Raw genomic sequence first — 27,995 nt, 5'->3', positions numbered from 1 at the left:
CCAGTCTCAGGCTGACCTTGAACTCAGTTTTGACCGGATTTTCCTGCCTCTGGTCCCAAGCACTGGCACTATAGGAGTCCAGCTAGGCCTTTTTAAGAACCTAGTAATTTTTCAGCTGGATACTAGTCATTGTTGGGTCCTGGACATTTTTGTAGTTCTGTAAATATTCTTAAGCCTTGTTCCAAGATGCAGCCACTGGTTTCATGTTTGAGGTTGTACTTTGTTAGGTGTGAGCTGAGCAACATTTACTGGAGGGCTACTTTTCCTCCTGAATGAGGTGGCAAATCCCCATCTCAGTTCCCTACTGTGTATCCATGACTTCTGAGGCATGTTCTGACTGCCTTGTAGAAACAGACACAGTTTATGACACTACAGGAATTCCAACCACCATGTATGTTCTTTATTTCTGTAGGTCTTGGGTTTTTGTTTTGTTTTTGTTTTTTGCATCCTTGCGTTTTCTTATATGTTCTCTGGAGCTAACTCTGCTCCATTGAATCGATAGGAGGATGTTTCCCTGGATCTCCAAGAGGGTTGTGTGGTCTTGCTCACTGTCTCCCTAGTCCCTTCCTCCTGGTTCGCTGTCCAGATTCTGGCTGTTTTGATGCCCTTACCCCTCCTTCAGCTCCATCATCTCAGCTCAAGAACTTGCCTGGATCCAGCTGTGCTGCTTGCCCCTTCCTCTACAGTAACCTGGAAATCTCTAACCTCCAAATACAGAAATTGGAGGCCTGAGTTTATATGGAATGAAGGTAGAGTGAGCAGAGCCAGACAAGCAGAGGTTCCCATCCTTTGCCTGCCTTCCTTACTGTTGAAGCAGATGCACTGTATATCCCAATTGTCCTCAGACCCATGCTCTTTAGATCACCCTCTAGCCTCAGCTGCTCCCTAAATAGCTTTGTCAACCCCCAAATAAGAAACTGTATATGGTTTTCCATATGCCTATAAACTTGTTTGCAGCCGTGAATGGCTAAAGACATCCAAGGGCATTTTCTCATTGTTAACTAGCTGCAGTTATGTCCCATGGTTCAGGTAGGTAGCTTAGCATCGCTTTTCTTTTCAGTACACACAGTTTTAGCCCTCAGCTGAGATACTAAAGCCATTGCCCAGTCATCCTATTACCCAAAAAGATGACTGGGTGAGCGATAGATACAGAATTCATTACTAAAAATACAAATCACTGCTGGATGTGGTAGTGCATACCTTTAATCTCAGTACTCCAGGGGCAAAGGCAGGCAAGGCAGGTCTCTGGATTCAAAGACAGGCTAGTCTATATAGTGATTTACTGACTAGCCAGGCCTATAGAGTAAGGCCCCATATCAAAAACAAAACAAGATACACACTGGGATATAGCTCAGTGGGCAAAGCACTTGTTCCACAAATGTGGACACCTGAGTTCAAATTCCCAGAACCCATGTAAAGCCAGAGATAGTCATGCATCTGTAATGCCAGCATTTCTAAGGCAAAATGGGAAGAAGAGACAGAATCTCTAGGGGATCATGGGCCAACTAGCCTGGTATATGCAGTAACAAACAACAAGAGACCCCGTCTCAAACAAAGCAGAAGGCAAGGACTAACCCAAGGTTGCCTGTGACTGCCATACACACAGCATGGCACTCGTGGTGGCCACACAACATGAAGACATACATTGTACACACACAAAAAGATTTAAAAAGAAAATAGTAAGTTACAAAAAGGAGTTTATCCCTGTAGTCCTGAAAATGGCTGTATTCCAAATGTGGCCCCTTGCCTAGTTTATAAATAAATTTTTATGGGGATACAGCCCAGCCCATTCTTTGATACCCTCTCTGTGGCTACGCCAGAGCCTAGCATACTCATTTGCCCTTTACAGAAAATGCTTTTGAACTCCTGTTTTATTTCACTGGTGTTGAATCAAGATACACAAATCACAGGGCCAAAAGTTAGGACTCAGAAAGAAAAGAAGAATAAACTAAACTATACTGAGTAGAAGATTCCAGAACACTTGCTGTGAGACCTCTGCACAGCAGGATCAGCCTAAACTTCATCACCACTCACCACCGAACATATTTGACATGTTTTTGCTGAAACTTTAAAGTAGAAAGTTGGGTGTCCATAGAGGATGTGTTCCCTTGTATGGGTGGTATTTACATATTTAAGGTTAGCAGTCATTTTAAAGACACAACACATCGCAAATCAGATGAGGGCATTGAAAACCCTTTCTCCCCCGTGCCTGGAAAAGACTTGTTATGTTTAGACTTGGAACAGAACACAATGTTGTTTGTATGCAGTATTTCCATCCAGACCACTCTGCTGGGGAGACCCCTGGACTCAGACATAGAGGCTATTTATGGCAGCAAATTATCTACAAATTATTATAAATAGTGCCTGTTTGCCATTATGTAAGTTACCTTAGGTTTAGTTGGTTTACTAGTAAGGTCCTTCTTATATTCCAGCTTGTATGGATATGGAATTAATCTAGTTTTGCCTTGGTTTTGTTGTGCAAGTGTTTGTTTATGACCATGTGTATGTGCCTGAGTGTCTATATGTGCCAAGCACATGTTCGAGAGGTCAGAAGATAGTGTCAGATCCCTGGAACTGGAGTTACAGGCAGTTGTGAACTGCCATGCTGGTGCTGGGAACTGAACCCTGGTTCTCTGCAAGAGCAGTAAGCACTGTTAACTTCCAGGACATCTCTCTGGACCCTGGTGTTTGTTTTTAAGAGTTCTCATGTAGCCCAGGCTAGCCTTGACTCAAGATCCTCAGGCCTCAGAACTGGGATTACAGACCTATGACCTCTTTGTTAGTGTTACTATTGTGATGAAACACCATGACTAGAAGAAAGTTGGGGAGGGAAGGGTTTATTTTGTTTATGAAATTTCCACATCATCATTCATCATCAAAGGAAGTCAGGGCAGGAATCTGGAAGCTGAAACTTTGCAGAGGCCATGGGAGAGTGCTGCTGACTGGCTTCTGACTTGATCACCTTGTTTTCCTATAGAACCCAGAACCACCAGACTATTGATGGCCAGCACCATGTCCCTCCCCCATCAGTCACTATTTTCTCAGTTGAGATTCCCTCAGATAACTTTAGCTTGAGCTAAATTGGCATTAAAACCAGCCAGAATAACATTTACAGTAATCAGTAGACAAGCAAGCCTAGAAGTAGAAGCTTCCAAAGAGGTCACCTGAAGATGAAGCTTGGCAGTAGAGCACTTCCTTAGAATGCATGAAAGCCTGAGCTCAGTTCCCACCACCATTAGAAAAATAAAGGTAGGGCCAGCATGATGGTTCTGGGGTAAAGCATTTGCCACCAAACCTGATGATATCAGTTCAGTACCTGGGACCCACATAATGGAAGTAGAGATCTCCATCTTAAAAATTGCCTTCTGACTTTTATATACATGTTGTAACACACACACACACACACACAAATGTTTAAAACAACAACAAAAACCCAAAGTTTTGGGGCTGGAGAGATGTCTCAATAGTTAAGAATACTTGCTACTCTTGCAGAGGACCTAGGTTCAGTTCCCAGCACACATAAGGCAGCTTATAACCATCTGTCATTACAGTTCTAGAGGATTCAGTTCCCTCTTCTGGCCTCCAAGGATGCCTGTGGTGCACATACCCACATGCAGGCAAAACAGCTATACACATAAAAATAAACGAATTTTAAGGTTTAAAATTAAATAAAAAAATAGCAAAATCAAAAAGAACAAGGCTCAGATGGACTATAGGTTTCTCAGGATTGAATTCTTTCCTTAGCCAGACTGTCAAGTACCAGGGTAAAACACGTTTTTATCCTTGTTAAGAAGTGAAATTTACTGTTCAGATGTGTTCCGGGAACGCAATTGATTAATAATGCGACAAGGGTGCTGACTCAGTTGTAAGCAGAACCAGTTCGGATTTATTGAAACAGAAGAGGAATTCATTGAAAGAATATTAGATAACTCACAGGGTGGTTGAGAAGATGAAAACCAAGCTTCAGTGGGAGCAAGGAAACCTTGACAGCTAGAGCTGTAGACAAGATGTGAAACCTCACAGTCCCCACAGGAGGGCTCAGTTCCTCAGAGGCTAGCCTCCTGGGTCTCTATAACCACCACCGTGGTACTGTGCTCCTGCGACTGGTAGCACCACCATGATTATGATCAGCATCTCATATTTCCCAGAGTTCAAGTCCAGGGTGGGTCTGTGCTTTGTTCCTGCCTAAGTTCAGGGCTTAAATTTTTTTCTACTTGTAACTCCTTTGACCAAGAAATTTACTGGTAATAAATTATTTTTAACAGTATTTTGTTTGCATACAGTTGTTCTACCTATTAGGGACAAAGGCAATTTTCATACTAATAAAACGTGCTCTTTTGTTTTAAAATGAACAACGAGATCTTGAACTAGGAAAAATATAACTCAGTGGTAGAGCCCTTGCCTGGCCTGCTCAGGCTCTGGATTCACTTCCCCAATATTGGTTGTTGTCTTGGCAGAACAACACAGAAACTAGAGCATATTTAACCCTTTTCGCAGTCAGTTGATATTTTTGCTTTATAATCTCCAGTGCTGAGACCATCACTTCACATAAATGCATAATTAAATGGCAGAAGTGTGTTTAGTGCCATTTCAGAAATGGCTGAAAATCCTGTCTTCTTCCCAAGTTTTTAATGAAACTAAAGGCAACAACTCAAATAGTTTTTGGTTTTTGTTTTGTTTTTCAAATCAGGCATTCTAAAACTGTGCACTCCAAAGATACACTAATTTGATTCTCTTGTATGCTAGGGAATGGTAGTAGGGAACTACTAAAAAGCCTTTGTTTTCCATAATTACCCCACAGTGTTTCTGTCAGCAGAAAACTTTGTGTATATAGTGGAAGCACAGTAATTTGTAACCTACGAAGATTTCAGATCTGAGTTGTGTTTCACGCCGTGTTCATCCATGTTTTCTGGAGTGACAGCATGTGCAGTACAAACCTTGTATTGTGTGTTCAGAACCAAGGCTGCAGTAAAGTTGTGTGATGCAACCCGGTGGAACACTCCACTTAGGATCAATTCACTTGTTTAATTTCGGGTTAAGTTTTGGTGGCTGCACATTCAAAAATCTTTTGCTCTTATCAAATTTTTTGTGACTATCACATTTAGTTATATGACCCCATGTGGGGTCACAAACTACACCTTAAGAAGCTAGTCCTGGCTGTGGTTCCAGGGGAGCTAGAGACAGAGGAGTGGGTATTTTCAGCCTCTGTAGCAGATGCCATGCACACTGACAAAACAGTGTGTTCTTTACTAGGAGACAAGGTTTCCATATTAGCAGATAAAATAATGTCTACCTGAGGCTTCAGAACTAGACAGTGAGGGAAGATTGCAGAACAACAGCCATGCTGGCAACTGGGAAACAGTCACCCTAGGGTCTAGACAGCAGGTGGGCAGAAAGAAGAGTGGGGAGTTGGCAAACTGTCTGGAACGCAGTATTAGGGAAGTGGAGATACAGTGAAGGCAAGAAAGAACACACCAGCAATAAATCATACATTGTGAGAGCTTTTCCTGACAAGTTGCAAAGAGCATCTACTCACCTCAGATAGGGTGTCATCAACAGTTCAATGACATGTTCATCCAAACATGTCAACCTGTGAACCACTAACTTCACCTGGGGTTACCTTCAGGACAGTTTATAGGAGGCTAAACCAACCAAGGGGTCTCTCCTGGTAATAGTTAACTGAAAGGAAACACAAACTCTGTGTTATATCTGATTTTAATGTAAACTAAATTTTTGTAATCATGACATCTATAAGTGACCTATTTATCCAAGAGTATAGTTTGCGCCATTGGAAGATAACAGCTGAGGATAAATCAAGTGGCTACATAAGCATATTACATAGGGAAGGTCACCAGCAGCAGTGATGACATTGGTTCTCCTGGGAAGGCAGCCACTTTGAGTGCTCTGAAATGGTAGACTTTAAGATGTCTATTGATGTTTACATTATCCTAACTTGTTTTTAACAACAATGTAGCAGGGCTGGAGAGATTGCTTAGCAGTTAAGAACACTTGTTACTCTTACCAAGGAGACCTGGCTTTGATTCCTAGCATCCACAAGGAGGCTCACAATTTCCTGTAACTCTAGTTCCAGGGGATCCACACCCTCTTTCCTCTGTGAGCATTGCATGCACGTGGTGCACACTCATACATGTAGGCAAAACTCCTGTGCACACATACTAAAAGTAAATAATGTGTAAACCTGGTAAAGAGATGTCCCATTGGTTAAGAATGCATTTTCTTAGAGGACCTGAGTTTGTTTCTCAGCAGCCATGTTGGGTAGTTTACAACCATAGTTAACTCCAGCTGCTGGGATGCCTCATGCCTCTGGCCTGTGTGGGCACCTGCACTCAGATGCACATATTCCCATACATCTATGCACACATTAAATTGGTTCTGAAATAAATGCTAAGAAGAAATAAAACCGTGGCCAGTAACATCAAGATTAATGCTTTCTAAAAACTATTTGGTATGTAGCTGGCCTAGGGGGGCTCACACTTAATCCTGTATTTGGAAAGCAAAGGCTGGTGGATCTCTGTGAATTCAAGACCACCTGGTTTATAAAGTGAGTTCCACGACAGGCTCCAAAGCTACACAGAGAGAAGCCAATCTTGAAAACAAAAACAAAAACAAGCTATTTGATATGGTATGTATCCTTCTGTGGCTGATTTCTCTGCATAACCCCCCCAATTCTCTTTATTCTGCAATTTACTCATTGCCTGACATTACATAAATAGTAGTAGCTCACTGCATTTTTTTTTCTTCAAGACTTTGTCATTTATGGTAGACATAACTGGGAAAATACAAGTATTTGAGAAACTGACATTTGTTTTGAGACAGTGTCTCATTAAAGTAGCCTTGGCTGCCTTGGAATTCACTGTGTAGACCAGGCTGGTCTCAAACTTACTGAGATCTCTTGCCTCTGTATCCTGAGTGATGGGATCAAAAGACATATGTCACCATGCCTAAACTGCTGTTTTTATTACACCGATGCCAGGAACGAAATACCTGTTCAGTTTGTACCATGGAATTGCTAGTTTGAATGTTGTAAGTTTAATGTATATGTGGGTAATGGACCCTTTTTAAAATACAGTAAAATGTTACAAGAATAAACATGAAGGTGTTGCCTCGTTTCATTTTATTTACCAGAAATAACCACCATTAACATTTGATGGTTTGTTTGTTTGCTTGTTTTAATGATGGGCTCCTATGTAGTCCAGGCTAGCTTCATACTCACCATCTTCCTGCTCCCCCTCCTAGGTGCTAGGATTACAGGTGTGCACCATCATGCTTCACTTGCTCTGGATTTTTCTATGCTTCACCCCACCATGCATATATGGGCAAATTTTGTTCAAGTACACTCCCCCCAACCCATGTGATCTCTTTCTGCAACTATAATTTCCATAGTATTTTTTTTTTTCTGGAAGGCTTTCCATGTGATACGCGGTAGTTAACTTCCAGCCAGTGCACAGACACACTCTTGTACACACACATATCACCTTCATGTTGGCAATACTGAAGCTTTGTGATTTCTCTACCAAGGGATTGGAGAATTGATTCCTTGTCTTACTCAGTATAAACAAGTAAGTTTAGTGACAAGTGTGTCCTTCACCTTGCCCTGGGGATCCTAAACCACTAAGATTTGAACTTCTAAGCTGAGCCTGTTAGTGCATGCCTTTATTCCCAAATGTGCAGATCTCTGTAAGTTTGAGGCCTGTATAGTATGTTCCAGGCTATATAGTGAGATCTCATCTAAAAAAAATAAAACTTCTGAACCATGTATTGTTGTCATATGAAATCATGCTGTGGCAACCCCCACAAATCATCAGTCAATGTTGCTTACAATATATACAGATCACATTCACTAGTTAGCTAAGTACTGAAAGAGTGTTTATCTCCATCAATATTTATGGAGAAATTATTATATAGTGTTGAATGTTCATTCAAAGCTATATGCACTGCCAGGTATCACACTTCAAGACATGTTGTTGATAAAATAGGTTTTGCTATTGTTTGTGAAAAGAGAAAAGTAAAAGGTGTTACACTGTGGTGGTGTATATCTATATATTGCATATACTTAGATGTATTTCCATAGAGCATCTGAAAAGTTGTTATCCAAGTGACTTAGCAGTACTTATTTTTGAGAAAGGGAATTGGGGATCTGGAGTAGAAGAAAATCTTGCTATTCACATATACTTGTTCATGATGACTAAAGTGCAGTGTGCATTTATTTTGTAAAGAAGAGATTTGCTTTTTATGAATGAAGTAACATTTAAATTATTATAAAGGTAATATCAAAGGACTGGAGAGGTGGTTCAGTAGGTAAGAGCTCTTACTACTCTCCCAGAGGAATGTGGTTCCTAGCACCCACATTGTTTGGCTTCCTGTTACTCCAGCTCCAGGGCCTTCAACGCCCTCTTCTAGCCTCCAAGGACACCTGCACACACATTTGTGTACAAATGCAAGCAAATAAATCAATGAACTATTTATAAAGAAATTGCAAATTTTTTAAATTATTCATTTCATTTCTCTTAAAATTATATATAAGTAAGGCATTGGAGAAGTAGCTCAGAGTTAAGACTTCTTGTTCCTCTTGAAGGAGACTGGAGTTCAATTTCCAGCACCCATAGCAGGTGGCTCACAACTGCCTGTAACTCCAGAAGATCCAGTGTCCTCTTCTGGCTTCTGTGGGCACCAACACACATACACAGAAATAAAAACTAAAATTTACTATGACTCTTCAAATGTTTTTATAAGGCAATTTCCCCTGGGGTCTTGAGAATGTTACTAGGTGCTTTAAACTCCAGTTTGCTTATGTCACATAGAAGATAATAGCAACTGCCATATGGAGTGATCCTGAAGTGACATAGCATAATTAAGTACAAAGTAGTTAACATGGTGTGCTATAAGCACTCAGATTTTACAGAGTAATTATACCAAGGTCTATGTCATGGCTCTTGCTAGCCTTAGGCTGCCATGATCTCATCTACCTAAAGTTAAAGGGCTCAGTCCCCAAGACATGCTACTTCCGGTGCCAGCCCCAAGTCCCAGGTTGTTTTACCTATGCTTTTGACTGACCAACTAAATTGTCATGGGCCTTTTAGAAGCTTCATGATATAGGCATGATTGGTTTAATTATTGGCCACTGATAACCAGCTCAACCCTTTCCCTGTCTGAAGATTGAAGTTGAGGCTAAAATCCCTGTTATGGTCAGAGACTGGCAGTTCTCCATCGGTCCATGTCTTACATGCTGTTTCCCAGCTGCTGGGATGTTAGTCGTGGCACTCTGGAGACCTTAGGAGGTAGGACCTAAGTAGAGGAGTGAGTCGCCAGGGTTAGGTCTTTGAAAGTATACTTGTCCCTAGTCCTGGCCACTCTGCTTCCCCGTTTGTTATGATGTTAGCCTCCTCCACACTCCAAATGGCATATACTCCACCATGCCTTGTTCTCTGTGATGGACTAAAATTCCTAAAACCATGAGCTGAAATAAACGTTTCCTCTCTTACTATTTCTGTCAAGTATGTTGTCACAGCAACCCAAAAGTACTGTAAGCCCCAGTCCTCTGGTGACCTCCATCCTTCAGCTCATTAACACCAATGACAGGTCACTAGAAAATCCATAGAGTTTTGTTGTTGTGTGTCAGGACACAAATGGAGACCACATTCATGTCTCATATCAGTTTTCACCAAGATGCTCACTGTGAGCAAGCAAAAACGATGGCAGAAGCCTTTCATCTGCATGTCAGAGCTCTCCTACATTACTTAATCCAGCTTTTTGTTTCACTAAGTATATATGACTGAATTTGCTATGTGCTATCACAAGTCAAAATTCTTAGCCTTTGCCCACAAGGGTCCAGTTACTGTAGGCATGTTCAAATTGGGGACTTACAGGAAACATGCGGTCCATTCAAATCTAATTCAGCCCTCCCATTCATGAAAAGGGATAGAATAACCCAACAGAAATACCTGTTAAGAAGTTGGAACCATATAGTGATCATTTTCTGTGGCACATTGTGTCTTCAACAGGGATGGCAGATAGGGGCCAGCTAGGTGGGGATGGGATGATTGATGGAGCTATTAATGGCCTCCCCTTGTTTTTTTGGTAGTGTAGGTCTCTAAGCCTCAGGATCAGTTTCCTTAAGAGACAGACATCACAGGCCTTTTGCTGTGTCACCTAGCATTTAGTAGATCATCTGCTATTTAGAATTGGTTTACTTTGTTGATGCTTAGTAACCAGAATCACATATGGAAACTAGTTCTGGTGACTGAAGTTTGACTAAAGTCTCTTAACAACATACCTCTGGGAATTCCCTGGCCTGTGACTTTGTGCTTCTTTGGACCATTGCTTCAAAGCAAAATAAAATGACCTAGATGATGAGGCAAAATTCACATATACCTGGACTGATGGCCAGAGAATAGATCTTGAATTAAGGATAGCATAGATTTGGGGCCCAGGAGCTCTGCACCCCAAACTTCCAGCTTTGGCTTTGGAAGAGGAGACTGTTGTCTTAACTCTTTGGGTTGCTTTTTACAGAGATGCAGGACTGAAACAAAGTGGCTTCCTTTCAGGTGGTGTAGCTTCAAAGTACAGCTTTCTATCTGTAACAGCTTCCCAATAGTCACAAGAAGTCATACACTTGAGGGCACATGCACACACACAAGCACACACACCTCCCTTACCATTCTGCATTCTTAGGACCCTGCCCCTCTTCTAGTGAGATTTGCACACTGGAGCACGCATACACCTTACCATTCTACAGCCTACCAGGACCCTGCAGCTGTCTTTTGCATCCCAGCCCATCGTGGCTTCACTGGTGCTTATAACACAGTCTCAGTTTCAACCCAAGGGGCTTTCAATGAAAAGATTTCATTGGCTAAAAAAAAAAGTCTGAAGAAGACTAGCTTTTGATCCTGATACATGCGCCAAGTCAGTCAGTCTCCTTTCTATCCCTGTCTTCAAGTCTACAACTCGTTGCTTGTAGTTCCAGAGTTGTCCCTTTCTTGTCCAGCTCTGGCCTTATGCCCTGCAACCTGATTGCTGTGAGGGTGGGCCAGGGGGCAGCACAGCAACTAGACAAACCCAGGTGTGTTCAAATGCACTCAGGCTCTGAGAGGGAAAGGCTGGTTATCCAGAGAGGGAAAATGTTGACCAGGAAAACCAAAAAGTACACAACACGCATGGATTAGACAGGGGAGTTGGGAGCAGCAAATGAAGTCAGGAAAGCAAGTTGCTGAATTGTCCAATAGAAAGATAATGTGTGCATACATGCAAGCTACATGATAGTATTTTATAAAGCCAAAATGTCTTTTTAGCATAATCAGTATCAAAATTAGTGAGGTGTTGGACTGGACGAGATAGCTTCATTGGTAACAAAGCTTGTCATGGCTCTGGTAACCTGAGTGTATTGTAATACCAGCACAAGCGAGATGGACACAAGCAGATTCATGGAACTCACTGGCTAACTAGACTAGCCTAATACACAAATTCCATACCAATAAAAGAGTCTATCTTTAAAAACAAAACAATATGGATAGCACCTGAGGAACAATAACTGAGGTTGTCCTCTGACCTCCATACACAAAAAACTCCCAGGCTATTTTACTTTTTTATGTATTTGCAATCCAGGGTGTATGTAGAGTGTGTAGATTGGGGTAACCTGGTGGCCAATGGCTACTAATGTGGACCAGGTTAGCCAGAAACTTCATTAACAAGCCAGATAACCATCATCTTCCAGTCCATTGCCTGTTTCCCATATCATAGACTATAGCTGGGTTCTATAGCTGGCAACTCCTCACTGTGCCCTTCTCCTTCCCATCATCCTTAGTTTTGTTGTCCCATCTATACTTCCTGCCTGGCTACTGGCCAGTCAGCATTTTATTAAACCAATTTGACCGACAGTTATTTACAGTGTACAAGAGTGTACCACAGCATTTCCCCTTTTTTGTCTAATTAAGAGAATGGTTTTAACTTTAACATAAGATTATATACAACAACAACAACAACAAAACAGTTATCAAATAAGAATTACAGTTACAGTTTCCAGCCAGCTTTTCTAGCTTAAATTATCCTGTTTCTTTTTACCTATGCTTTGCCTCTAGGCTTTTTATCTTTCTTTCCTTCTTACTCTGTAGGTGACTGAGTGGCTGATACCCCCGGCATCATTCTCCTTTTCTTGATCCTAGCTCTTCCCCTCTACCCCCCCTCCCCCAGCCTAGATTTCTCCTATTTATTCTCTCTGCCTGGCAGCTCCACCTATACCTTTCCTGCCTAGCTATTAACTATTCAGCTCTTTAATAGACCAATCAGGTGGTTTAGGCAGGCAAAGTAACTCAGCTTTACAGAATTAAAGGCAACATAGAAGAATGCAACATGTCTTTGCATCATTAAACAAATATTCCATGGCATAAGCGAATGTAACACATCTTAAACCAGTATTCCACAGTAGGCAGTTAACTAACCTGAAGTTGCAAATCTCACTAGAAGAAACTACCTTAAAGGGAGCTGGGTACACATTGTCCAGTTGGGTGTCTAGTTAGAGACAGCTTGCTTTAAGCACCCATCTCTCCAGCACTTAGTCTTCTGTCTTGTCTTCTGTCTCTGCACCCTGGGAAGGAAGACATTCTCATCCATCTTGCTTACAGGGGTTCCTAACTGTAGTTCTCAATGTGTAGAAGATGTTAGACAGATATTAAGTGAAGTGAAAGATAAAAGTGTGTGTGATGCCTTCTCACTTGGTCAGATTTAATGAAAAGTACTATTGGTTGTAGCTCTTGATTTGCAATGTTTATTTTTCTGATGAAGGGCCATTTGTAGCCTGTAGCTAGTTGTGATCCTCTAAATCACTCATTTGATGAACATATATAGAGTGATTGAAAACCTACAGACCTAGGCTCTTTGCCAAGCTCTAGGATACAAAGATAAAGGAGAAGTGTCTGTCTTAAAGGAAATGAGAGGTGGATAAGTAACCAATAACTGTTAGGATATAAGTAAACAGTGTCTGAGGAACACAAAGACAAGTGTCCAACCAAGTCAGATTGGGAAACACGAATATGAGCTTATGTTCCATAACGCATGAGATGTTCTTAGGAGCCAGCTCTGTGCTTGGCACATAAGTTAGTCAGTAAATAAATGATTAGGCCATGGCTGAAAAGTCTCTTTGTTTGCCCATCCAAATGTGGGTATGTGATCACTGCAGGGGAAGGGAGTTTGCATGACAGGTTGGCCTTCTGAGTAAGACCCCAACTGTGAGGCATGAGAAGCCACAGGATGGGATAGAGGAGGAGAAGGAGGGCACAAACAGGACCAGTGGATGACAGTTATCTATCTCACTTTCCGATTGCAGGCAAAGCGAAGGCTGGAGCTGGGTGAGAGTGGCCATCAGTACCTCTCAGATGGTCTAAAAACCCCCAAGGGCAAAGGAAGAGCTGCACTGCGGAGTCCTGATAGTCCAAAAAGTAAGGATGTTTTTATCTGTTTCCCTATGCTCCTTGGTGTGGGACTCCCAACTTGCAAAGCTTGTGGCTGGAAGAATGCCAAGGTGTGAATAATTTTGGCATGTTTTCTTTATTTCTTTCTGTGCCTATCCAAAAAAGTAAATACAGTGTCTCCTGGCACCTAGCAAAAAGCGATAGTCACTCCAGTACCTGAATGCATTTGCATTTTGAACTAGTCATGTTTAATTTTCACTCCCTTTAATGGACGTGACTTAAGAGAGCAGGAAGGGTGGAGACAGACGTGGTGGGTTAAGTGATGGGACTGCCAGCCTCATTCTCTAGCTCATCGCACAGTAGCTTAGGAACTAAGAAGGTTTAGTCAGTGGAGTCCTTGCCTAGCATGATGAGACCTGGGTTCAATCCCCAGAATCACATAAACTGAGTGGTAACACACACCTATACTCCCAGCATTTGGGAATTGGAAGTGGAAGGATCATGAGTTCAAGGTTATCCTCAACTACATGAGTTCAAAGCCAACCTGTGATACAAGATACCTTATCTTAGGAAGGAGGAAAAAAGGAAAGGACAGAAGTAGTTGCACCCAATAAATCACAGAATTTCGGCCTCCATGAATACTGTGATGTCATTTGAGAGAGAAAGGAATATATCACAAATGCCCGACTATTTCCTATTTCTGCACTTAATGCAAAAGTTAAGTTAGACTTGGTTCTTCTTTCCCTGTAGCTTCACAATTACATATCCACAGAGTATGTATAAGGGCTGAACCTCACCCTGAGCTCCAACAGGAGAATAACACAATACTAAATGATGACATTTCATTTAAGAGGGGAGAGAACTTGAACTTTTTGAGGTATTGCTTATCAAAATAAGGCAGACTCACAGGTGATAACTCCCTAGTGCCTGAACGGCCAGTGAAGTCAAATCTGTTTGAGACCCCTTTTTACAGGACGAAGTGATGACCTGGTTCTGTTAGGTTTTTTTTTTTTTCCCCTTTCTTTCTTTCTTTTCTTTTTTTTTTTTTTTTTTTTTTTTGGTTTTTTTTTTTTGGTTTTTCGAGACAGGGTTTCTCTGTATTGTTTTGGAGCGCCTGTCCTGGAACTTGCTCAGTAGACCAGGTTGGTCTCGAACTCACAGAAATCCCCCTGCCTCTGCCTCCCGAGTGCTGGGATTAAAGGTGTGCACCACCAACGCCTAGCTAGCTTAGGCTTCTTAAGTGAGATTCCCCGAAGACACAGCACTGTTTCATCCATTCAGCAGATACTTTTGAACACCTATGTGTGAGGTATTTCATGAGACTCAGAAAATAGGGTAAGGAAATGTTATCACCCAACATAGGAAGTCTTTATTGTCTCTTCCTTTTCTGATAAAGCAGTCTCATAGCTTTTATAACTCACCCCAGACAACACCAGCTTTGCTTCAGGTACTAATCTGGCTGCCTTGGGAAAGAGGGCTTGCTTAGCTGCGAAGAAACCCTTCATTTCTTTACCTTTCCCCCTGTCCCCCACCCGTTCGGTTTTTGTTTTTCTTTAAGCTCCAAAATCTCCCTCAGAAAAAACGCGGTATGATACGTCACTCGGTCTGCTCACCAAGAAGTTCATTCAGCTCCTGAGCCAGTCACCTGATGGGGTCCTGGATCTGAACAAGGCAGCAGAGGTGCTCAAAGTGCAGAAGAGGAGGATTTACGACATCACCAACGTGCTGGAAGGCATCCACCTCATTAAGAAGAAGTCTAAGAACAACGTCCAGTGGATGTGAGTAGGAGCCCACTGTCGCCCCGGCACCAGGGAGCCTTTGTGGCTGCCTCGGTTTCTCCTAATTTCAGCTTCCACATTCAGATCCAAACATCTCCTCCCTTCCTCTCCTACTTACTCCTCCCTCCCTCCTTCCCATCCTCTCTCCCAGCTTCCTGTTCCCCCCTCAGTTTTATGTAGGAAGTCAGGGCTGAGGATGGAGTTCAGTTGGTAGAGTGCTTGTCTAGAAGGATGAAGCCTGGAGTCAATCTCCGGCTCCACATAAATTGAGTGTGGTGTCCAATACCGGCAACCAGAGTTCAAGATCGTCTTCTAGTATGTAGAGAGTTCAAGGCCAGCCCAGGATACATGAAGCCCTATCACACACACAAAATAAAAGTCTTTTATTTGGTCATCTGTGGATGAATATGAGCTAACATGGTCACAGCATAGATTCACCCCTGTTCTAATAGATTAACACACTTTCTCTGTCAATGAAGGCAAGACTGCAGTGTCTGGGTTTCTGCTGCAGAGACATGTGTCCCAGTATGTCTAATTCTGCATAATAATGTCATCTGTGAATCCTGGACAGAGCCAGGCATTTTATAAGTACAGTGCTGAACTATGAAATCATACTAAAAAGATCAAAACTGTTCGAGATATTTGAAAAACATATAATTTAAGGATTGGCACAATGGCTCAGCCAGTAAAGGTTGCCTCAAAAGTCTGACAACCTAGATTCAATCCCTGAAACATAGGTACGTTAAGATAGGAGAGAATCAACTCTGCAGAGTTGTCCCCAGCCTCCATACTCTCTACGTGGTGTGGTGTATCCATGTAATTGGAATAAATGAAAAGAAACTGTCTAAAACCAGTTGAGTGCTAAGGATGTAACTTAGTGTTAGAGCACTTGCCTAGCCTGCATTAAAGAAAGCCCTGAGTTCAATCCCCAGTGTTTAAAAAAAAAATTGAGGGGTTTTCTAGAATGAACAGTGTGTGTCTGGAATTGTGGACAGCTCAGAGACTCTCTTTAACCTATGCCTTAGAGAAACCTGACGGCTGCTAGTCTTTGTTCTTGCAGATGTCTGACACACCTGTTTGGTTTGCCCCCAGGGATATGTGGATTAGGTGGTGGTGTGGTGGTGGCGGTGGTAACCAGGTGGCTGACTTTTTGTCCTCAGAATTGAAGACATCTGAACAGACTTTTTTTTCCTTCTTAAGAAAAGGACCCTGAAAATTACTGTTTTCACCTGATTTCTTTAGTGTGTGAAAGGTGCATGACCATACTTATGACAAATGTGTTTATGAAGCTCTACTCTGACACGTGGCTAACAATCAACATGCCCTTCCATGACATGCGGGAGGGAAATTGTTAACCCCACTGATTTTTTTTTTCCACCCTTTAGCTCCTGTTAAGCTCCATAAAGAATCTGTGTTTGGGTTCCAGGGGCTGCAGTCTGTCTGAGGATGGGGGCATGCTGGCCCAGTGTCAAGGCCTGTCCAAAGAAGTGACCGAGCTCAGTCAGGAAGAGAAGAAATTAGATGAGCTGATCCAAAGCTGTACCCTGGACCTCAAACTGTTAACCGAGGATTCAGAGAATCAAAGATATCCTTTGTGCCTCTGGTGGTTAGAGCCCTCTGTACTGTGTCCAGAGTCTACAGACTAACTTGTTCATGGGGTAGATTAATGTTATTCTGGCATCATGCAAACAACTAGTGTGTGTGTGTGTGTGTGTGTGTGTGTGTGTGTGTGTGTGCGTGTGCGTGCGTGTTTGTCCACTTAGCTTTGTCTCAAAGGCCAGTGTCTTTGATAAGGTACCTGTGGACTATATGATATCCTTATTGGTGTTGAAAGCCAGGTGACAACTGGCTTTTTTAGAACATTTTATTCATGTGTGGTTGGAACATACAGATACTCTCACATTGTAAGAACCCACTATAACGGAAGGTGTCAATATTAATATTATTAATATTAATGACTACACTAGGCAGGTTTGTCTTTGGCTTCCCAGATTTTTGGTGGGTGTGAGCTGTCACTGTTGGGGTTCTCGCTTTCTATTTTCTTTTCATCAGACCTTGTAGCAATTGGAATTTTCTGAATCTATCGGATTGGGCTATGGTTGAGAATAGAAAAGTATATTGTAGCTGGGTGTGGTGGCAGCGGAGGGACTGAGTCCGGAGTTCACAGCCACCCTGGCTTCAATAGCAAGACCCTGTCTTGGAGAAAAACAGCAGAAAAGTTGTGATATCAATATTTGAAAGACAAAGAATTATCAGGAGTTCAAAGCCAGCCTGAGCACCATCAAAAGTTTATAGTTAGTCTGAGGTGTATGGGATCCTGTCTCAAACAAGGCAGAGAGATCTAAGTATCCAAGGTTGTCCATGTCTACCTAGACAGTTTGAGGCCAGCCTGGTCTACATGAGATCTTGCCTTTAATGCCAGCATTTGGGAGACAGAAGCAGATGAAGTTTAGAACAGCCCTGTCTGAATAACCAGCTAAAACTACATAGTGAGTATATCCTGTCCCTTTTCTCAAAAAATTAAATAAAATTTTAAGACTAAAAAGAGCTTGGTGTGGTATTGCCCTCCAGCATTCAGAAGGCAGAGGCAGGCAGGCAGATCTTTGTGAGTTTGAGGCCAACCTGTTCTACATAGCAAGGTGCAGGCCATCTGGGACTGCACAATGAAGACTCTGTCTTTAAATAAATGAATGAATAGGATGGTTCAATAGGTAAAGGAACTTGTCTCCAAGCCTGAAGACCTGAGTTCAATCCCTGGTAGAAGAAGAGAACTGATTCTTGCAAGTTGTCCTGTCCTCAGAACGCAACAGTCACATGCACTGTGGCACACATACCCACTCATTCACATACTAAATGAACAGATAGAAGCACAGTTTGTAAAAGAAATCATTAGTAGGTCTATTTAATTCATTGTTTAGCTGGAACTCCATCATTTTAAAGCCATGTTACACGTGATTGACGGTTGTTCTGAACATGTGGCTTACAGCCTTGTCATTCCTTTTGACTTTCTCTGAGGTCTTTTCTACAAAAAAAAAGTTCCCTTGAAGGGGACCACTAACCCAAGAACAGATTTGGGAAGGAGCCACATCAGAAGCACTTCTAACTTTGTAAGATTAGAAAATACACTTAGGAAATTTATCTCAGTCTTCCATTCAGTTCTCAGTCTGCAACAGCTTGTTCACAGATGTGTGGAAATTTTCCTTCCTACAGCTCGTTGGATAATTGTAGATGAGTTTTATTTTAGTAACCTCTTGTCACATAGCTTTTTGATAGTGGGCTCTGTATTCTCAACAAAACAAACAAACAAAACAAAACAAAAAAAAACACAGGACCATCCAGTGTTCCCAAAAGGCCTCTTTGGCTTTCTTGATAAGCTAATGATGACCTAAAGCCTAGGATCTTCTAAGAGCATCATACTTACTCCTGTCTTAACTGTTGAGATTTGGAAAAGACAGTCTGTGGTACAGGTAAACGTGAGTGTCTGTCTGTCTGTCTATGTCTATTCATATTTTAAAACCTGACTAATAGCACACACCTTTAAGTCCAGCACTCAGGAGGCAGAGGAATGCAGGTCTCTTGAGTTTGAGGCCATCCAAGGCCACATAGTGAGAGCCTATGTTTCCCAAATAAATAAATAAATATAAAAGTTCTGACTTCCACAGACATCAGGCATGCACACTGGCACAAACCCATATATAGTCAAATACAAGTCTTTAAAAAAAAAGTAAGGTCACTAATGGGCTAGTAAGATGTCTCTCAATGATTAAAAGTGCTTGCTACACAGTCTGACTGGTGGCCTGAGTTTGATCTGTGAAATCCATGCTAGAAGGAGAGAACCTCATTCAGAAGTTGTCAGCCGACTATCACATTTAATAATAATAAAAAGTATTTTTTTAATTGACTAAAAACACATGTTCCATTACATGTGTTCCTGCATATCCCTTATCAAGAGAAAGCTTTGAGTCTGTTTCTGCTGTAAATGTCTGTCTTCTAGCTGAGTTTGTGTGAATGCTTTTGTCCTATAGTAAGTATCATGCTCTTTCACGATATCCTTTTAGGCGTGACTTCCAGGACACTTAAAGGAATTGTTCAGTACTTAGAAGTAACTACCAAGATGCATGAAATGTTAATTTATTCTCGTCCACTAAGTCACAGTATCTCAAATTCATTCAGTTGCAGAGCACCTGGGAGTTGCTCACCTCCTTGGGAACCTGAAATGTTCATAGTGTTAATACTAACAAGGGTAATTTTTCTAACAGAAATAATGATGCTACGATGTCTAGGCAATATGTAATCACAGCAGCCCAGGTGCACTTGAGTAAACATGATGTCTGGCTGAGCTGTAGATTCCGTCCTTCCTCCAATGTATTTGCTATTTAGTCATTCATTTGGTGGCTGAGCTGTAGATTCCGTCCTTCCTCCAATGTATTTGCTATTTAGTCATTCATTTGGTGGCTGACACTTGCTAATAGCAAGCAGAAGTAGCTGCTGTCTCAAAATTTTTTGATTACTAAATCTTACTATCTTCCTCCCACCCCCCCCCAAATTGGGACCATCTGTCAATCAGTTTAATTGACAGGGCACTTCACTGGAATTCATGGAATATTAGTACACAAGATTGGCAAGATAAAAGTATAGATTTGTTTTTTCCCCTTGAGAATATCAACCAGAAGATCCATGGGGGATCCCATTTGTTTGACAGTGCAAAAGGGAAGACATACCTAATCTTTTAATTCATAAAATAATGGATATTTTTTCTGTATCTGTTTTGCTGTTTTCTTTTTAATTTTTTTAACTTGTTAACTATTTGTGGATTTCACATCATGCATCCCAGTGTCATTCATCTCCCTGACCCCTCGCTTCTACCCTCTGTCCTGACAACTTCCTCCCCCAACACACACACAAAAACAAAATGTAAAAGTGAATCCAAAAAACAAACAAGCAGGAGTTTTAGCAGGGAAGCTGTAATGTAATGTGGCCCAGTTAGTCACACAGTGCATATGCCCTTTAATCCATACATCTTTACTTGTAAGTGTTGCAGTGAGTTGTTGGTCTGGTTCGAGGCTGCTGGGTTCTGCTGCACCCTCGACACTGGGTTCTCGCTGGGCCTTCTCTCAGACATCTTGTTGCCTTGCATCATGGAGATCCTGCAGCGTTGGATCTACAAGTCTGGTACCTTCCCATGCCCCAGCAGTTCATTGCTGAGGTGGATGTTGGCATAGGCTATCTTGTAGTCCTTGTTCTAGGATTGGGGGTAGCTAGGTTGGTCAAGCCACCAGCTTTCTCTCATCACCACCAGCCAGGTGATTTCTCCAGCATTTCTGCAGCTAGCTCACCCGCTGTAACAGACAGCAAGGAGCCAGAACAATTCTGCTGTCACTTCCTCAAGTCCGATTCACCTGCACTCACACCACCAGGGCCAACTCTACTGTCTTGCCCAGGCGAGGTACAGGGCCTCCTCACTAGATTGCTGCGCTTGGTGAGGGTTAGGACAGCTCTTCAGTTCTCATGCCCCCAGGGTCGGCTCTTCTGCCTGTTGCAGATGGTGAGGGGTGGAGAAGAAGGTGTATTTACCTTACTCTTGTCATCCTGTGGCATACCAGGGACGTTGTCAGGAGCGGGGAGCTCGGTTTTGTCATTTTCATGATGGCTATGTCTGTGGCAATTAAATGGAAGATTTCCTTAACACTTCTTACGTTAGCTTATGTTACATATCAAGATATTCGAAAAATTAGTGGCCTTAAAGACCAAACTGTTATAGTTGTGAAAGCCCCTCCAGAAACAAGACTTGAAGTGCCTGATTCAATAGAGGTAAGGAGACAGCAACTCGGTCCATTTGCAGAGAACATTCCAGAACACCTGAACTTGAAGAATCACTGAATGGTGCTTAAAGTCTGCATCCTCCCAAGCACTGGACAGTTCTTTCCCATTTATTTTGATTAACCCAAAATTGAAACAGATTCAACAGTTCCCTGTTTCTTAAATGCCCAAATGTCTGATTTCAATTTAGAAGGGCATTCTGGTCACAATAGTCTTTGATGCCCTGCCTCTCTTTTTTACAATTTGTTGTGTGGTGGTTCTGATCAATTTGAACCACTTGAGAAATTTTATGTTGATTACTTTGTGTACGGACAGTCCCCACCATGAATAGAGCTCCAAGGGTTTTAGAAGTTGCTCCCTGACTTAGCACATTTTAAGATTTCTTAAAAATCATTTGTAGCATGTTTACTTTGAGAAAATTAAATGGGACCTTGGGGTAATCAATAGACAAGAATATTGTAAGAAAGTAGAGCAGGCATTTTTCTAATTGCTTTCAGGTGTTCTTTGATAAAGTCAGCCTAGACTGTAATTATAAGATAAAGGAATATGATAAAAAGAAAATACCTGGCATATTAAAAGATAATACCTAAAATATTAAATTTACAAGGTAAGCTTCTCAGAAATTATAATGTTGTGGCCTCAATGAGGAAGTCCTCTAAATATTCCTATACAGAGCTGGAGAGATGAGATGGCTCGGTGTCTGCAGCACAGGCTACTCTTCCAGAGGATCCAGGTTCTGTTCCCAGCACTTACATAGAAGGTCCCGTAACTGCAGCTACAGGGGGTGCAATGTCTGCTTGTAGACTCTGGCAATCAACTACACACAAGAAGCTACACAACTACACACAGACACAAAAGCATACCTTTAAATACCCTGCTTCAGTTCCTGACAGCCAGGTGGCAGTTTGCAACCATCTATAACACCTCATCAGGCACCAGGCGTGCACATGCATTCATGCAGGCAAAACATGCAAAGGCATAAAATAATAAAAGTAATAAAATTAAAACACAAATCTCGGGCTTGGTGGTTAAGAGCACTGGCTGCTCCTCCAGAGGACCTGGGTTTGTTTCCCAGCACCTACGTGGCAGCTCACAACCATCTGTAATTCTATTCCCAGAGGATCCAATGCCCTTCTCTGACCTCCCAGAGTACCAGCAAGCATGCATGCTGATGCATAGAATACATGTAGGCAAAACACTCACATACATAAAAATAAATGAGTACAAGCAACAAATTATTTTAAAATAAGTAAGTGAAAGTATTTATAAAATCAATATGCTTTATTCTCTTAGTCACTGAAGCTCCTGGCACTTTAGAATGCTGTTTATGAGTTGGTTATTAAAGTTTAACATTAGAATGTTTTACCATGAGGGAGTAGTTTAATGAAAATAGGTTCTTTCAAATGCTCAACAGACATTTAAATAATTTGAGGGAAAATAATATATCTAAAGATACCTAGACTACCCCCCCAAAATGATTTCTTTGCGGCAGCAATCAAACCTTTTTTAAGTGCCACATAAGAGTTGTCTTTGAATAGTTTCTTCGATTATTCAAGTAGTAAACTCTTTGTTAAAAGCAAAACAAAACAACCAGAGGCATTATATAGGATGAGACTGGCCAAAAACTCTGTCCCAGTAAAACTTGATTTACAAAGATAGTTGATGCCTTGGATTTGGTCCTCAGGCTGTAGGAATTTGTTGACCCCTGGCTCTAGAAGAGTGTCATCGCTAGCAAACTAGGAGTGAGGGAGCAAAGGGAGCAATGAATATTGCCCTTCCATTTCAGTTTTAGCAGAGAAATGTTTTGATTTTCATTTCTAAGTGACCTTGAGTTGACCTCTTACTTGTGTTCCTAGAGCCTACAAATCCATTTGGCAAGTACCCAAGGGCCCATTGAGGTTTACTTGTGTCCAGAAGAGACAGAAACACACAGACCCATGAAAACAAACAACCAAGACCACAATGGGAATATCCCTAAGCCCACTTCCAAAGGTAAATATTTCACTATTGTCTTTGAAAAGTAATGTTTAAAAATGAAGGTATCTAGAAGGATCCTCTTTCAGACACTCAACTAAAGTCATAACAAAATGCTTGGGTCCACCCGATCACTGCCATTACGAACGGGAATGAAACTGGCCAGAATAACCAAAGTGTTGGGCAGGATTATTCACTGGGTCACTGCCCAAAGGTGGGCCTGGAATTCATGGACAACACTAGCTGTTCCATCCTTCACCATGTTAAAGGCCCTGTATGTGAAGGTGACATGCTTGCCCTATTGGAGTCAGAAAGAGGCTCCAAGTCCATGTTGAACTTGCTGCTGGGTCCTGGATATTCACCAGTTGGCACATGGGGTGAGCTGCAGCTGTTAAAGCCTGTGCTGTATAGAGGGAATCAAAGAAGAGAAGCTTCTGTTATGAGGACAGTTTTTAAGGTATTATTACTAGTTTATAGACTAAAATAACGATCTTAGTCAAAATGGTCCCTCATCCCTGATAAAGACACTTCAGGCTCTTGTAAGCAGAAAACTGTTGCCCTGGTGTATTGGACAATGGCTAGAGTGAGAATTGAGGCTATAGGCAGTCTTGAGTTATCCACTGTGCTTGACTAGACATCTATCGAAAGTGATGCTTCTGAAATCATTAGGGACGGAAATGAAAAGAGCTTGAAGAGAAAAATCATAGAATCTTGTCCTCGTCTTCCTCCCCAGTGTGATGATCCACAAACAGCCCCCCAAAAATTACAGATGAATAAACTAGGACAAAGCGAGGCGATGCGTTCTTTATGCCTGTTAGCCAATGGTGATCTGTGTCCTCAGGTCACCACATTGAGCTAAGGGGCAGCAACATCCGTATTAATCCAGGAAAGGTGGTTTTTAAAATTTCTCCTAACCATGCCCACCCCCTTTTTTTCCTCTTTCAGACTTGGCCTCTAACAACTCAGGACATAGCGACTGCTCAGTTTCCACAGCAAACCTCTCTCCTCTGGCCTCCCCAGCCAACCTTTTACAGCAGACTGAGGACCAAATTCCTTCCAACCTTGAAGGACCCTTTGTGAACTTACTGCCTCCCCTACTCCAAGAGGACTATCTGCTGAGCCTGGGGGAGGAAGAGGGCATCAGCGACCTCTTTGATGCATATGATTTGGAAAAGCTGCCCCTCGTGGAGGACTTCATGTGTAGTTGATTGTACAAACTGTCCTTATAAACCAATATTTTTTTATCACGGAATCAGAACGTGTATCGCAGTGTTGTCCCTTCCTACCTTCTTCCTCCAAGAGTATCATGAAGTAAACTTCAGAACAAAGCTGACATTTTGATGAATTATTAATTTTTTTTTCCTAAACGCACAGTTGCAGGCTCCCTTGGGAAAGCCCTGCCTGGTCCCAGGCTCCAAAATCTTCCTGATGAGTCAGCAAGTGAGAAGATGTGCAATCAGGTGTCTCTCACCTGTCCTTTTCTCCCCTCTTCCTCTCCTTTCCTTGCGGACTGGCTTGCTGTGCCTAATGGATGGGCTGTTGAATGGGGTCTGGCCACCTGGCCCACTGGAAAACAGCACTCTCCCTTAACAGCATTTCAAGCCGTGCCTTCTCTGCAGAATGCATGTCTTTGTGAGTCTGCTAACATGGAATGGAATTCTGCCACAAATGCAAGCTTGAAGTCATGCAAAGGAATGACACGGATTTCTTCAGCTCTTAGGAATATTTAAATTACTTTCATAATTCAGTGTAAGCTATGGGCCGTGTGTCCCACTAGGAGGCTGCAAGAGCCTCCACAGCCTTTTGGATGAAGAACTTGTTTGTGAGTACTCCTTGCAGATACAGAGACTAGTAGAGTTCTGCTGCTCGAAGCTGTTGTGGATTTTCCTGTCTCCATACCCCACCCACTACCACTTCCCCCATCCTTCGTGTTTGTGAGTTTCCGGTTGATTACTTGCAACTTAGGAGTTCCTTGTGGGTTGTTTTAGAATTTTTATTTTTCTAGCTGCCATTGAAGCATTCCTGTGGCACCCATCAACCATTTCAATTGAATTGTTTACCTTAAAGTGATTTTTGCAAATTCCTATTCCTTTAGCAGAGGGAGAGAACCTCTACTGATCAAAGCATCTAAACCTGTGTGACCTAAGGTCCACCAGCCTCTACAAGAACCATCCTCTGTCTTGCTTCCTTTCCCAGGAGGGGAGCTTGGAGCAAGAACAGCTCTAGAGCTCACTGGCTCGAGTGGCCCGTAGTGAGGACCTCGGGCCAGATGATACAGCTGTCCCATGGAGCAGCAGGCATGGATCCCTCCATCCTTGGGCTTCCCGGGCCCCTGCGACCGGGGAAAGGGCTCTGATGCCACACTCAGGGAGACCACTTCTCAGGATGGGTCAGGTGGAGAGGCCCTAGGGAGAAAGACATCCCATTGTGTGAATGGCATTCTATCAGGGATACTTCCTTAAGTTGGAATGAGGAGCTCCCATTGTGTCAGGGGATAGACTAGTACTGGCCAGAACCCATTCACTCCTCCTACTGTGAGTGGGTGAGTTGAGGTAAGGGAAGGTGGGAGATAGGAAATGCAGCGATAGAATGCCAGGCCAACTCCCTCGTTACTCCTCAGGAATGGTGTCCCAAACTAGAGGCTTTGTGTCACCTACGATCCTTCCAGTTACTTCCAAGAATAGGGTTCCCACTGGTAGGTGGCAGTGGCCATCATGTCCTGGTGTTGAATATGGCATAGTACCTCAAATCCATTCCTTGGATGCTAAGGGCTGTGGAAATATGTTAGTCTTGAAAACTAACCTCCAGCTGAACAATTTGAAATGCTATGCGCCTGGCCCACCGGGGAGGCACGTAGTAGGCACTCAACTCATACACATTTAACCGAGTTGAAAATATCCCTTGGGAAAACATTTTACTAAACCACAAGAACCCTGGCCAGTTTACTCTAGATAGATTTCCACAATATGCAAAGTGGTGGTGGGGGTGGAGACAGAAGACACCGGCACTTTAAACTCTGTGTGTGGGTATGCGTGGTGTATGTTTGGGAAGAAAAATCAAAGGTGCAGACTATCTTCCTCTCTCTTCTTCAGCCTCCAGCCCCGGCCTCCTCCCCTCACACACTCTGGACTTGGTACAGAATAATCCGTGTGGTCCGAGCTGAAGCACTGGGGTGGAGGAGGGAGGGGGAGCTTCGTGTTAAGTGCCTACTGGAAATGCACTGTGGGGTTTTTTCCTGTATGGGAAACCATTTATGCCAAGCTTTCCCCCATGTCCTATATTTATCTCATCTGGTTAGCTGCCTCTGCTTCTGGCTTTGTGTAATTCTCTTTGCCAGCTTTGTAGAGCTGGGTTTCTTTCCCCAAAGTCTAATGACTAAACTCACCTGGCTCTAGGTTGTTGTGTGTTTGGTTGACTTTTCTTGTTGAAACTATTCGTATTGTAATACCATATTTATTGTTTTAAGAAATGAAAGGAATACTAATGAGTAAGTCTTCAAGAGTTCTTTCATGCATAATAAGACTTTTCCAGTTAATGGGCTTAACGGGCGTACGTAGATGAGACATCCATACTATCTTCTGTTTGCATTTTCTTTGCTCATAATATCTGGCACACAAAGTAGGTGAGTACTACAGTATTTTTGTTACTTTAAGTCCTGAGAATGCAGGTTCCCTGGTACCATTAAGTTGCTGCTACTAAAAGCTCACATGCGGAATGGCTGAACGTTACAAGTGTGCAAATGATGACGGCATGAGCCTCAGAGAATTAAACTGTATAAAGGGCAACACATGAGCTGTCAAACAGTGTTAGGCGTGTGTTTGTGTACATAGCAGTTTTATTTAAGTCGATACAGTCCGCTTACATTGCCATTATTTACCAGTTTTGTACAGAGATAGCAATTCATTTGTAAACACTGCCAGAATATTTTCTAGCTGGTTTGTAATTTTTTAAGACTGTTGCCTTGGTTTTTGTTTTTTTTTTTTGTTTTTTGTTGTTGCGCCTGTGACTCTTGTTTGCCTTTTTGTCCTCCATGTAGCTGTCTGTAAATAGAATTGCAGTATTTAAAGCTTTAGCTTTCAGGAAAAACGAAGTAAGAATTCAAGTGTGTGCATGACAAGTTGTGTGTCTGAGAAGGGATCTGAAGGAAGATGCCTTGTGGAGGAAGTAGGGTGGCAGGGTGTGGGAAGGTCTTTCCTACCGGGTACATGCTTTTGTAAAGAGGAAGTGTTTCTCCCAACATTGGGAGTACGCAAACTACTAATCAGTTTAGCTTTGTGTTGTATGCTAGTTAAAAAAAAATAATAATGTAATATAATGTAAAAATAGACAAACAAACAAAAAAAAGCTTTTATGATGGATTTTGTAAATAGATTTGTTACAGGGTGACCTGTTCTAGCTGTGATCTTACCACTTCAAATGGATGTAATTTGAATAAATTTTGTATGGTAAAGGGTCAATAAAATGATTTTTTTAAGAGTTCAGATGGATTTTCTTAGTATTATCTTAATCTCATGTGTGGCATGCGTGTGTGTGTGTGTGTGTGTGTGTGTGGTTATTTTTTAGGCAGATATTATCTGCTCTAGGTTGGACTCAAACTTGCTATGTAGTTGAGTGTAACATGATAAATAAAAGATCCAGAGACAGATATTAGGGTTGAAGCTTCAGTCTGAAGATCAGCAGCTGGACACTAGCTCTTACCTCTACCTCTGCTCAGACCAAAGGGACCGTCCTCACTGCTCCTCAGATTCACTCAGACTGCTATGCTCTCCTCAACATGGCTAGAGACTAACTCTCTGGATGCCAGCTTTGAGACTCGGCTCCTGTCTTATGTACCTCCTTAATCTGGGATTAAAGGTGTGTGATCCCAGGTGCTGAGATCACCTTTGTGTGAGCTGTTTCGTGTAAGTCAGCGTGGCCTTGAACTAATAGAGATAGATCTACCTCTTAATCCTGAGTTCTAGGATTAAAGGTGTGTACTGCCTGATCTCTATATCTTGAG

General features: G+C 42.2%; 1 protein-coding gene across 4 annotated transcripts in view; it reads left to right on the top strand.

Annotated features, from left to right (window-relative positions):
- Positions 1-27,477, top strand: part of E2f3 (E2F transcription factor 3) — a 79,277-nt gene extending 51,800 nt beyond the window's left edge. For 2 of the 4 annotated variants that reach the window (XM_021225038.2, XM_040755765.1), the window contains exons 2-7: positions 13,340-13,451; positions 15,001-15,202; positions 16,629-16,787; positions 20,899-21,013; positions 22,879-23,014; positions 23,942-27,477. In XM_021225038.2, the coding sequence (XP_021080697.1) occupies positions 13,340-13,451; positions 15,001-15,202; positions 16,629-16,787; positions 20,899-21,013; positions 22,879-23,014; positions 23,942-24,204 (987 nt within the window). In that variant the 3' untranslated portion in view covers positions 24,205-27,477. Of the gene's footprint in view, positions 1-13,339; positions 13,452-14,982; positions 15,203-16,628; positions 16,788-20,898; positions 21,014-22,878; positions 23,015-23,941 lie in introns of all 4 variants that reach the window. The other 2 variants (XM_021225037.2, XM_040755766.1) reach the window with 1 other exon arrangement.
- The last annotated feature ends 518 nt before the right edge of the window (positions 27,478-27,995 follow it).

This window comes from Mesocricetus auratus, unplaced genomic scaffold, assembly GCF_017639785.1.
Source record: "Mesocricetus auratus isolate SY011 unplaced genomic scaffold, BCM_Maur_2.0 Super-Scaffold_100013, whole genome shotgun sequence".
Lineage (NCBI taxonomy): Eukaryota > Metazoa > Chordata > Mammalia > Rodentia > Cricetidae > Mesocricetus > Mesocricetus auratus.
Note: the sequence above shows the minus strand (reverse complement) of the source record. Positions and strands in the feature narration are given on the sequence as shown.